The sequence below is a fragment of the Linepithema humile genome, unplaced genomic scaffold, assembly GCF_040581485.1.
Source record: "Linepithema humile isolate Giens D197 unplaced genomic scaffold, Lhum_UNIL_v1.0 unplaced_2, whole genome shotgun sequence".
NCBI lineage: Eukaryota > Metazoa > Arthropoda > Insecta > Hymenoptera > Formicidae > Linepithema > Linepithema humile.
Genome location: NW_027124986.1, coordinates 80,105 through 94,729, shown reverse-complemented (window position 1 = coordinate 94,729; position 14,625 = coordinate 80,105). Strand labels below are relative to the sequence as shown.

General features: G+C 19.8%; 3 protein-coding genes and 2 pseudogenes across 3 annotated transcripts; 3 read left to right on the top strand and 2 right to left on the bottom strand.

Annotated features, from left to right (window-relative positions):
- Nucleotides 1–2,670: 2,670 nt before the first annotated feature.
- LOC137001863 (NADH-ubiquinone oxidoreductase chain 5-like) lies at nt 2,671–8,329 on the bottom strand. The gene has a single exon (XM_067361047.1). The coding sequence runs from the start codon at nt 8,327–8,329 to the stop codon at nt 7,298–7,300; it is 1,032 nt and encodes a 343-aa protein (XP_067217148.1). The 3' UTR covers nt 2,671–7,297.
- Nucleotides 4,551–6,050, top strand: LOC137001865 (ATP synthase subunit a-like). The gene is given in 1 exon segment (XM_067361049.1): nt 4,551–6,050. A coding segment is annotated over 1 exon segment (669 nt). The 3' UTR covers nt 5,220–6,050.
- LOC137001864 (cytochrome c oxidase subunit 3-like) lies at nt 5,226–6,050 on the top strand. Its single transcript, XM_067361048.1, is given in 1 exon segment — nt 5,226–6,050. A coding segment is annotated over 1 exon segment (720 nt). The 3' UTR covers nt 5,946–6,050.
- A 2,026-nt stretch (nt 8,330–10,355) lies between the features above and the next one.
- Nucleotides 10,356–13,587, bottom strand: LOC137001866 (NADH-ubiquinone oxidoreductase chain 1-like; annotated as a pseudogene).
- LOC137001862 (cytochrome b-like) lies at nt 11,403–12,543 on the top strand (annotated as a pseudogene).
- Nucleotides 13,588–14,625: the final 1,038 nt, after the last annotated feature.

Sequence of the window (14,625 nt, the reverse complement as noted above, 5' to 3'; positions counted from 1 at the left end):
ATATTTATATAATATATTTATATAATATATTTATATATATAATATATTTATAATATATTTATATAATATATTTATATAATATATTTATATAATATATTTATATAATATATTTATATAATATATTTATATAATATATTTATATAATATATTTATATAATATATTTATATAATATATTTATATAATATATTTATATACATTTTTCTTTATTTAAATTATAAAATTTTATAAATTCAATAATTTTTTAATAATTAATTAAATAAATAATTTTTTATAATAAACTTAATATTATTATTTATATATATATATTATATAAATTATTAATGTTATTTATATTTTTTTTAATAAAAATATTAAAAATTTTTAATATTTTTATTAAAAAAAAAAAAAATATATGCTAATCTAAAATTATTATATTATATTTTAAAATAAGTAAGCTAAATAAAGCTTTTAGGTTCATACCCTAACTATAGATTAATTTAATCTCTTATTTAATTAATGAAATGCCTGAAAAAGGATTATTTTGATAGAATAAATCATACATTTTTTATAAATGTTTTCATTAAATTCAATTATATTTAAAAGAATTAAACTTTTTCTTATAATTTCAAACATTATTATGCATCTTACATTAAAATATAATTTTATTCATAAAATAATTAAATTAAACATTTATCTTTTAAATAAATTTTATAAAATTATTTATAATTATTAATTTTTAATTTATTTTCTAAATATTTTATCTTAATAAATCTAATTTTATTATCAATTATCTCTTTATTTATAAATGATTTCATAAATATTTGATTTTTAATAGAAATTAATAATTTTTTATTTATTTCCTATATAGCTATATATATAAATAATAAAAAAATAATTTTTTTTTATTTTCTAATTCAAATTATCCCTTCTATAATTTTAATTTTTAGAATTTCTTTAAATTTAATAAATATGTTTGATAAAAAAATAATTACCTATTTAATTTATTTAAGTTTAATAGTAAAACTAGGTATTCCCCCTTTTCATTTTTGAATACCCCTATTATCCCTATATCTATTTTGAGATATACTTTTTTTTTTTTTAACTATTCAAAAAATCATCCCTTTTTATATGTTTTCATTAATTAATATAAAAAATTTTCAAATTTTATTAATTTTATTTATATGTTCTGTTATTCCCCCATTAATAATATTAAATCTATTAAATCTAAAAAAACTTTTAACTTACTCATCTATTAATCAATCAGGATGATTAATATTATTAATTTATTTTAAAAACATTCTCTGATTAACTTACCTAATATTATACACTTTTATTATAATAATTATATTTTTTATATTATCTTTTTATAAAATTTTTTATAATTTTTTAAATATTAATAACTTTAATTTAAATTTATTTACAATTATTATAATTTTAAATATAGCAAGAATACCACCTTTTTCATTCTTTATTTTAAAATGATTTAGAATTTTTATTATAATAAATAACTCCTTTAATTTATTTATAATAATAATTTTAATGATTTTTAGATCTTTTTTTATATTTTTTTTATACATTAATATATTATATTTAAATATATTTATTAACATTTCTAAATCAAAACTTTATTCTTATCAACCCAATTATTTAAAAATTTCTCATATATTTCTATACTTTTTTATTATTATTTTATCCCCTATTATTATAATTATCTAATTATTTATATAATTAATAAAACAAAAAGATTTTAAGTTAATTTAAACTTTAAACCTTCAAAGTTTATAATATATTATATAAATATAAATCTTAATTTTTAAATATTTTAATTTTTTTAAAAAATTTCTTTAAATTTGCAATTTAATATTTTTATAAACTATAAAATAAATTCTTTCTATTTCATAATGTTAGAAATTAAAAATTTCATAAATAAATTTACAATTTATTACTTTTATCAGACATAACATTTTAAACTATGAAAAAATGATTATACTCTACTAATCACAAAGATATTGGAATATTATATTTTATTTTTGCCATTTGATCCGGAATAATTGGGTCATCAATAAGAATAATCATTCGATTAGAATTAGGAACATGTAATTCTCTAATTATAAATGATCAAATTTATAACTCAATTGTAACAGGACATGCATTTATTATAATTTTCTTTATAGTAATGCCCTTTATAATTGGTGGTTTTGGTAATTTCTTAGTACCACTAATATTAGGAGCCCCAGATATAGCATACCCTCGAATAAATAATATAAGATTTTGATTATTACCCCCTTCAATTTTACTTTTAACTATTAGAAATTTTATTGGCACAGGTGTTGGTACAGGGTGAACAGTTTATCCTCCTTTAGCAGCAAACATATACCATAGCGGACCATCCGTTGATTTAGCCATCTTCTCTTTACACATTGCAGGAATATCTTCTATTTTAGGGGCAATCAATTTTATCTCAACAATTCTAAATATACACCATAAAAATTTTTCTATTGACAAAATCCCTCTTTTAGTTTGATCAATTCTAATTACAGCTGTATTATTGCTTTTATCTTTACCTGTTTTAGCAGGAGCAATTACAATACTTTTAACTGACCGAAATCTAAATACATCATTCTTTGATCCTTCAGGAGGAGGAGACCCAATTTTATACCAACACCTATTTTGATTTTTTGGACATCCCGAAGTATATATTTTAATTCTCCCAGGATTTGGATTAATCTCCCATATCATTATAAATGAAAGAGGAAAAAAAGAAACATTTGGATCCTTAGGAATAATCTATGCTATAATTGCCATTGGATTCTTAGGATTTGTAGTTTGAGCACATCATATATTTACCATTGGTCTTGATGTAGATACACGAGCTTATTTTACATCTGCAACTATAATTATTGCTATCCCTACAGGTATTAAAATTTTTAGATGAATTACTACTCTTCATGGAACTAAAATTAATTACAACCCTACTCTCTGATGAGCAATAGGATTTATTTTTTTATTTACTATAGGGGGGTTAACCGGAATTATACTTTCTAATTCATCAATTGACATTGTTCTTCATGATACCTATTATGTAGTAGCACATTTTCACTATGTACTATCTATAGGAGCTGTTTTTGCTATTATTGCTAGATTTATCCATTGATTCCCTTTAATTTCAGGATTCTCTATAAATAATTATTATCTTAACATTCAATTTTGATCTATATTCATTGGAGTTAATTTAACTTTTTTCCCCCAACATTTTTTAGGCTTAAGGGGAATACCTCGTCGATATTCAGATTATCCAGATAATTTTCTTGCTTGAAACATTATTTCATCTATTGGATCTTTAATCTCAATTATAAGACTAATTTTATTAATTTTTATTATTTGAGAAGCTTTATCATCTAAACGTAAAATTATTTCTATATTTTTTTTAAACCCATCTCTAGAATGATTAAATTACTACCCCCCAAAAAATCATAGATACGATGAAATCCCTTCAATTTTTTAATATGGCAGATAAGTGCAATGAATTTAAACTTCATATATAAAAATTTTACTTTTTTATTAAAAATCAATACTTGAACTCTTTCTCTCCAAAATTCAAACTCTCCAATTTATGATATAATAATTTTTTTCCATGACTTTACTATAATAATTTTAATTTTTATTACTTTAATAATTTCTTTTATTATATTTAAACTTATTAACAATAAATTAATTGATCGATTTTTACTTCAAGGACATACAATTGAATTAATTTGAACTATTACCCCAATATTTATTTTAATCTTTATTGCTATCCCATCCATTAAAATCTTATATCTCACTGATGAAATACATAATAATAAACTAACAATTAAAACTATTGGCCACCAATGATATTGAAGATATGAATATTCTGACTTCATTAATTTAAATTTTGATTCATTTATAACCCCATCTAATTCATTAAATTTAAATGAATTTCGTTTATTAGATGTAGATAACCGTTGTGTCTTACCTTTTAATTTTCCTATTCGAGTTCTAACCACTTCTATAGATGTAATCCACTCATGAACAGTACCTTCTTTAGGAATTAAAATAGACTCAACCCCAGGTCGTTTAAATCAAATATATTTATATATATACCGCCCAGGACTATACTTTGGTCAATGTTCAGAAATCTGCGGAACTAACCACAGATTTATACCCATTGTTATTGAATCAACTAATTTTTCATATTTTAAAAAATGACTTTTATCTATATATAATAATATATAAATTTATTATTTTTTTATAACATTAAATGACCGAAAAGTAAGTATTGATCTTTTAAATCAATTATAATAGATTAACTCCTATTTTTAATGAAAAAAATTAGTTAAAATATAACATTAAATTGTCAATTTAAAATTATTATCTTATAATAATATTTTTTTATACCACAAATAATACCAATATTATGAACAATTATTTATTTATTTTCCTTATTAGTTTTAGGCTTATTAATTTTTATATTATACTTTATAAAATTATATTTTTTAAATAAAACTTTAAATAAATCCCCTATCCAAGTAACCATTTGAAACTGAAAATGATAACAAATTTATTTAGTATTTTCGACCCATCAACATCCATAAATTATTCACTTAATTGATTAAGAATAATTTTAATTTTTTTAATATTCCCTTATCAATTTTGATTAATCCCATCTCGATATGTTATATTTTGAAATTTAATAATTAATTTTATCTATAAAGAATTTAAAGTTTTAATTAATTTTTCATTCTCAAATATTATTATTTTTATAAGGTTATTTATATTTATTTTAATTAATAATTTTATAGGCTTATTCCCATATATTTTTACAGCCTCAAGACACATAAGATTTTGTATATCAATATCATTAACTTTATGATTATCTATAATTATTTATAGATTAATAAACTATTTAAATGACTTTTTAGCCCATTTAACCCCACATGGCACTCCTACTATTCTCATACCTTTTATAGTTTTAATTGAATCAATCAGATTAATAATTCGACCTTTAACTTTAGCAATTCGTTTAACTGCTAATATAATTGCAGGACACCTTCTTCTATGTTTATTGGGATCTACAGGACTATCTATCAATAATTCATTTATGCTCATAATATTAATCCTAACTCAATTATTGCTATACACTTTAGAAATCTCAGTATCAATTATTCAATCCTATGTATTTTCAATTTTAACAACATTATATAGAAGAGAAGTTTAAATTTCTATGTCAGTTACACATAATCACCCATTCCACCTAGTCTCTGTCAGACCCTGGCCTATCATTATTTCATTTAATTTAATAAATAATTTAATTATAGTAATTAGCTGATTTCATAAAATAAATTATTTTACATTATTAACAATCCCGGGAACTTTATTATGTATGTATCAATGATGACGAGATGTAACTCGAGAGGCAACCCTTCAAGGATGTCACACCCCCTTAGTTTATAATGGCATACGTATGGGCATAATTTTATTTATTGTTTCAGAAATTCTATTTTTTTTTTCCTTTTTTTGAGCTTATTTTCATTCATCATTATCCCCGGCAATAGAAATTGGACAATCATGACCCCCTTTAGGGATCATCCCTTTTAATCCCTTTGACATCCCTTTATTAAATACCATCATCTTAGTTTCCTCAGGACTAACTGTCACATGATCTCACCATGCTATATTAAATAATAATTATAAAGAAAGAACTATCAGACTTTTAATAACAATTTTATTAGGAATTTATTTTTCAGCATTACAACTTATTGAATATATTGAAGCACCTTTCACAATCTCAGATTCTGTTTATGGGTCAAGATTTTTTGTAGCTACAGGCTTCCATGGATTACACGTAATTATCGGAACTATATTTCTTTTTTTTACATTCTATCGAATAAATTTACTTCACTTTTCTTCTATTCATCATTTTGGATTTGAAGCAGCAGCATGATATTGGCACTTTGTTGACGTTGTTTGATTATTTCTTTATGTATCAATTTATTGATGAAGATTTTAAAAAATAATTTTTAAATAATATTATTAATAAATATACATATTTATATAGTATAATAAATATTACAATTAACTTCCAATTAATAAATTTAATCTATTAAATTAATATAAATAATTTTAACATTAATTTCAATATTTTTTATTCTTTCTTTAATTTCTATAATAATATTATCAATTAATTTTCTAATCTCAAAAAAAAGATTAATAGATCGAGAAAAGATTTCCCCTTTTGAATGTGGTTTTGACCCATTATCAAATTCTCGCATCCCTTTTAGAATTCAATTTTTTATAATCAGATTAATTTTTTTAATTTTTGATATCGAAATTACCTTATTAATCCCCCTAATTTATCTATTCACCTACATAAATATAACAGTAATTTTTACTACTTTCCTATTTTTAATTATTTTAATTATTGGTTTATATTTAGAATATTTAGAAGAATCAATAGATTGAAAATTATAATTAATTATTTCATTGGACATTAGTTAAATCATAACTCTTAAATTGCATTTAAAAATTATAAACAAAATTTATATGTCTAAAATAATTTTCAATTAACCTTTAAAGTAAACCTTACATTTAATTTCGACTTAAAATTTTGATTATATTAATAGTCTAAAGGTATTAACTAAAACCAAAAAAGAGGTAAATTATTGTTAATAATTTAATTGAATTTTAATTAATTCTAGTTAAACTATGTCTTTCCCTCAATTAACCATCAACACTATAAATTTTAGATATATTTAAAATTGAACTTCTAATTCAATCACTAATGAAAAATAAATTCATTATATATCTCTTATTAAATATTTATTTATATAGTTTAAATTAAAACATTATATTTTCAATATAAAAATAATAATATATTAATATCTTATTTATAAATATTTAAAAATACATCATATATTATCTTAATATCTTCAATATTATACTTTAAATTTAAGCTATTTAAATAAATAAAATAAATAAACAATACAAATATTGCTATTACAGCTATAAATATATAAATTTTATAAATATTTAAACCAAACTTCATATAATTTATAATCAAACTTTTTATTATTAAACGATTTGAATACTCAATTCAAGTTTTATCAATCAAATAAAAATTTTTCCTAATATATAAAACAGGCTTATAAATATACATTATTAAATAATTTAAAAATCATATAGATCTAAAAAAATATATATAAATATAAAAATTAATTATATTAATTAAATATATTAAGTTTCCAAAAATTAATCCAAACCCACATAAAATTAAAGTTAAAAATTTAATATAAAATATTAAAAAAGGTACATAAAAATCAAAAAAAATAACCAATTTATTATTCTACCAACAATTATTCTTAAAATTATCAAAATTATTATTGAAAAATTTATAAGTATATTTTCTTTTACAAATAAATATCTATAAAATTTTATTTCTCCAAAAAATAAATAATAAAATAATCGAAATGAATAAGATACAGTTAAAGTTAAAGAAAAAATAATTATAAATAACAAAAACAAATTTATATTATTCAAATAAACCAATTCTATGATCAAATCCTTAGAATAAAAACCAGCTAAAAATGGACAACCACATAAAGATAAATTAGAAATATAAAATCTTATTATAGTAAAAGGAACTAATTTATTTAATGACCCATAATTTCGAATATCTTGGTTATTATTTATTAAATGAATCATAATTCCAGCACACATAAAGAGTAAAGATTTAAAAATAGCATGTGTTAACAAATGATAAAATGAAATTAATCTAAACCCTATTCTTAAAATTATTATTATTAACCCTAACTGACTTAAAGTAGAAAGAGCAATAATTTTTTTTAAATCAAACTCAATATTAGCCATTAATCCTGCCATAAATATAGTTAAAACAGAAATAAATAATAAAAATTTATTTAAATTCCTTTTTATTAATAAATTATTAAATCGAATTATTAAATAAACCCCAGCAGTAACTAATGTAGAAGAATGAACTAAAGCAGATACTGGAGTAGGGGCTGCCATAGCTATTGGTAACCAAGAAGAAAAAGGAATCTGAGCTCTCTTAGTTATAGCAGCTAAGATCAAAAATATTATTACAATTCTTCTATCTAACATATATATACCCCATCTCCCATACATAACTATTAAACCAATAGATATCAATAACCCTACATCCCCAATTCGATTACATAACACAGTTACTATTCCTGAATTATAAGATATATAATTTTGATAATAGATTACTAAACAATAAGAAACTAAACCTAACCCATCCCACCCAAATAAAATACTAAAAATATTAGGACTTAAAATCATGATAATCATAGATATAATAAATATAAAAACTAATAATATAAACCGATCTATATTTTTATCCCCTTCTATATACACTTTCCTATACAAAAAAATTATTGACGAAATCAATAAAACAAAACCTATAAACAATAAAGATACCCAATCTAATAATAAAAATAATTCTAAATTCAAAGAACAATATCTAATTATTAATCACTCTATTATAATCATATAATCAAAAACATATAATCATATCCTTACTAATAAAAATAAAATAAACGTTATAAATATATAAAAAGAATAAACTAATATATTAATAATAATTTAAGATATATTTTAATTCTTATATAACTATAATCCCACAAATTATTATTTTAATCTTTAAACTACTTAAATCATTAATACTAATAAAACACAATTAAATTTAATAATAAAAAAACTAAAGGATATAAATGTAAAATTAAAACAATTATCTCTTTAACTAAACTAAAATTAATTTTTTCCTCAATATATATATCACCATGCTGAATGTACGAAAATAAATATAAAGAATATGCCCTTCTAAAAAAACAAATAATTATTAAATAAACAAGTATCCCCACCCCCCACCTAATAATAGCTATAATTATCAAAACTTCACTAATAAAATTTAAAGATAAAGGAAAAGAAAAATTAGATGAACATAAAAAAAATCATCAAATAGAATAAACTGGTAAAATTGTTATCATCCCTTTATTTAAAAAAATAATTCGTCTATGAGATTTTATATAATAAATATTAACTATATAAAATAAACCTGACGAACATAGCCCGTGACCAATTATTATAATATAAGATCTTAAAATTCCTAATTTTATTATAGTTATTATAGAAGCTAATAAAAAATTTATATGTACTACAGAAGAATAAGCCACCAAACTTTTTAAATCAATTTGGGTTAAACATAATAATCTTACTACTAATCTCCCTACAATAGAGACCCTAAAAATTAAATAATTAAAATTAATACAACTATAAACAAAAATTATCATTAAACGAATAAGACCATAAGTTCCTAATTTTAATAAAATAGCTGCTAATACTATAGAACCATAAACAGGAGCCTCCACATGAGCCTTAGGTAATCATACATGGAAAAAATAAATAGGTAATTTAATAAAAAAAGCCCTAAAAATAATTAAATAATCAAAAAATCTTATTAAATAATTATTCATATAATACATTATTAAATTTATATTAAAAGATTTAAATCTATAAAATAACCAAAAAATATAAATCAATAAAGGCAAAGAAATAAATAATGTATATATTATTAAATAAAATCCCGCACTCAATCGTTCTGGATTAATTCCTCAATAAATAATTAAAAAAAATGTTGGAATTAATCTCACCTCAAAAAAAAAATAAAACACTATTAATCTTAATGAACAAAAAAACCCAATAAAAACTTTCAACAAAATTATAAATAAAAATATCTTCAATAACTCCTTTTTATCTAAACACATAAATATTAATCTTAAAATTCACATTCTTAAAACATTTATAAAAAAAGAATAATTATCAATCCCAAAATAATTTATTAATAAATGAATATAAATCCCCCTAATTTCTATATACATAAATAAATATAAAAATCTTATAAAAAATAATAAATTATAATAAAAACTTAATAAAATTTTTTTATTAATAACTATTATAAAATTCATAAAAATTAATATAAAAATAAATTTTAACATAATAAAAAAAATTAATAATAATAACCATTCTAATTAAAACTTTCTTATATTAAAGGAATAATACAACTCATTACCAGAATATCGAATAACTAAAACTAATAAAGTAATCCCCAAAACTCTCTCACAAACTCTAAATACCAAATAATAAATTAAATAAAATTCAATTTTTAATATTCTAAATACCACAAACATAATTATAGAAATATTAATAATCATCACTTCTAAAAATATCAAAATAACTAATATATACTTAAATAATAAAATCAACAAAACTAAAGTTATAAAAAAAATATGAATATAAATTATAACATCATAAAAAATATAATTAAAATAATTATTTAAAAATAAATAATTAAATAAAATATGAATGAATCTAGCTTTATAGTTTAACTTAAAACATAAATTTTGTAAATTTAAAATATAATAATAATAATATTTAAGCTATCAAATAACTAAAAATCAAAAATAAACCCTAATATTTATATTAAATTTAAAATATGCCTTATAATTTACCAAAAATTTATAATAATACACTCTCGATTCATTCCACATCTTATTTTCATAATTTAAATAACTATTTTAACCCTTCTAAAATCTATCATTTTAACAGCCATACCCACAATTTAATCATAAAAACAAAAATAATATTCAATTCAAACAACCAAACTTAACTCAAACAAAAAAATCAACTAAATAAATTTATAATCAGAAAAATATAAATTTATATATATCTCTAATCCCCAAAATTAATATTTTATTTAAAACTATTTTCTGCCCTCTAAAAACATATGATAAAAACTACTACCTTTATTCCTTTTTTTATTACAATTATAATAATTTTAATACTCATATTTATAGCTAATAATATTTACTCTCATCCAATTATAAACATAATTCTAATCATTATTTATAGAATTTTAATAACATTAAATATATCAATTTGAAAAATAAACTTCATATACTCCATTATACTTTTCTTAATTATAATTAGAGGTTTATTAATTATCTTTCTATATTTCTCAAGATTAATTTCTAACGAACAAATAACTTTTATTTTAAATAATAATAAATTATTTTTATTAACTATTATATTAAATATTATATTTCTTATTTTTAATATTATTAATAAAAAAATTTATTATTTTAACCCAATATATCAAACAAGGGAAACTAACTTATTGAATAAAATCAATGAAAAAATATTTAATAATATTTTAAATCTTTACACCTACCCCTATAACAATCTAACAATCATATGTATAATATTTTTATTAATTAGCCTATTTACAATCATTAAAATTTCTTCAATAAAATCAAAATCTTTACGAAAAATATCTAAATAATTTTAAACCTTCTATTTAATAAATATGAAAAAAATTAATTTAATAACCATAATAAATGACTCTCTTTTAAAATTACCTACTCCAACAAATATTTCATATTGATGAAATTTTGGATCTCTTCTAGGAATATTTTTAGGAATTCAAATTATTAGGGGATTCATCTTATCAATACATTATTGCCCAAATACACTAATAGCTTTTAACAGAATTATCCATATTATACAAAATGTAAATTATGGATGATTAATACATAATATTCATATTAATGGAGCCTCAATATTTTTTATCTGTATATACACTCACATTGGGCGAGGATTATATTATAATTCATTTATACTTAAAAATACCTGAATAGTAGGAGTATCTATTTTTTTTATTTCTATAGCCACAGCTTTTTTAGGATACGTATTACCCTGAGGTCAAATATCTTTCTGAGGGGCAACAGTTATTACAAACTTAGTGTCTACTATTCCATATATGGGAACTATAATCGTTCAATGATTATGAGGGGGATTTTCCATTAACAATGCTACTCTCAATCGTTTTTACTCAATTCATTTTATTTTACCGTTTATAATTTTAATAATAGTATTATTACATCTTTTTTTTCTTCATAACACAGGATCATCAAACCCTTTAGGATTAAATAGAAACTACAATAAAATTCCTTTTAACTCATATTTCACTCTTAAAGATATATTTGGATTTATAATTTTTTTATTAATCTTTACTATTATTATCTTACAATATCCTTATATATTTAGAGACCCAGACAATTTTATCCCTGCAAATCCAATAGTTACACCAGTTCATATTCAACCAGAATGATATTTTCTATTTGCTTATGCAATCCTACGCTCAATTCCAAGTAAATTAGGAGGAGTATTAGCCTTACTTATATCAATCATAATTTTATATATTATACCATTAATATCTACTTCAATAAATACTATAGGATTTTACCCTTTTAGTCAATTTTTATATTGAACTTTTATTAATATTTTTATTTTACTAACTTGAATTGGAGCCCAACCAATTGAATACCCTTATGTTCACCTAAGACAAATTTTATCTTTATCCTACTTCTTATATTTTATTTTATTGTTTATATCATACAAATATTGAGATAAACATATATTCTACTAATTAATTCATTTAACTTAAAGGTTAATGATCTTGAACAAGAATATATTTTGAAAATATAATATAGAAATAAAATTTTCTATTAACTTTTTTCATAATTACAAATCTAAATAAACAAAGTAAATATAATTTTAAAAGAAAAAATCATTACTAAATAATTTAATACTAATGGTAAAATAATCTTCCAACACAAATACATCAACTCATCATACCGCATTCGAGGCAATAAACCACGCATAAAAATAATCAATATACAGAATATATTAATATATAAAAATATTATTAATACTCTTCTAATACTTATAAACAAAAAACATATTAACATTCTAAAAAAAATAATTATACCATATTCACCCATAAAAATTAAAGCAAATCCTCCTCTAAAATACTCAATATTAAATCCAGAAACTAACTCAGATTCTCCTTCAATAAAATCTATAGGACTTCGATTCAACTCAGCTAAAACTCTAACAAAAAACATTACAAAAACTGGAAATATATATATTAAATATCATATATAAACCTGCCATTTACTAAAATCTATTAATGAGTATCTTTCTCTTATTAACATTAAAACCAAAACTATAAAAATAAATCTTACTTCATAAGATAAAGTTTGAGCTACAGATCGCAAAGCCCCCAACAAAGAATATGTAGAATTAGATGATCATCCTATTATTAATAAAATATACCCACTGATTCTTATCACTAAAATTAAAAATAATATTGAATAATTTATAAAATAAATATTAGTAATAAAAGGATAAACCATTCAAATTACCAATATCATCAAAAATCTTACAATAGGACACAAATAATAAATATACTGATTAGACTTAAAAATATAAAATAACTCCTTATTAAACAACTTAATAGCATCACTAAAAGGTTGTATAATGCCTATAAACCCTAATTTATTAGGACCTTTTCGGTATTGAACATACCCTAACAATTTACGCTCTAACAAAGTTAAAAAAGCCACACCTACTAATAATATTAACAATAATCCTAAAAGACTAGCAATATTTAAAATTACATAATGAACAAAATTACAAATAATTATTATTTATATTTTCCTAAAATATATTTATAAATTCTAAATTTATCACACTTATCTGCCAAAATAATTTTTTATATTATACAATATATTAAATTTATATAAAAATATTCTATTTACAAAGTCCTTTCGTACAATCGTAAATTAAATTTTATTATAGATAGAAACTGACCTGACTCACGTCGGTCTAAACTCAAATCATGTAAGATTTTAATAGTCGAACAGACTAAAATTTTAAACATCTCCATTTAAACTAAATCTTAATTCAACATCGAGGTCGCAAACATTTTTATTAATAAGATCTCACCAAAAATATTACGCTGTTATCCCTAAGGTAATTAATTCTAAATTAAAAATTAATAATCAAAAATTCACTAATTAATGTATTTAAATTTTTAAAGTTTTAATAATTTAAATGTCCTCCCAACAAAATATAAATATAACTTTTATAAATTAAAATTTAAAATCATATTTATATAAAATTCTATAGGGTCTTATCGTCCCATAAATATATTTAAGCATTCTTACTTAAAATTCTAATTCTAACTTTATAAAAAAGAAAGTATAAATCTCATTTATTCATTCATTCCAGTCTTTAATTAAAAGACAAATTATTATGCTACCTTTGTACAGTCAATTTACTGCAGCTATTTAATTATTTTCATTGAGCAGAACTAATCTTATATTATTCTCAAAAAACTATGTTTTTATTAAACAGTTGAATTTATTAAATTTGCCAAATTACTATTTATTATTTAAACAATTATATATTTTTACAAATTATCTTACTTATACTAATTTTATCATTATTTCTTTTTTAAAAAAATTATTAAAAATATTTATATACTTTATAAATTTCTAAACAATAAATCTCTAAAATATTTTAATATAAATTATTAAATTTTTATTATAAATAATCAAATTTTAAGACTATTAATATTTTTCTAAACAATTAACAAATAAAATTTTAATTTTATTTACAGTTTATCCCATAAATATTTTATAAAATTAAAAATATAATTTTTTTTAATTAAACAAATTTTTAAA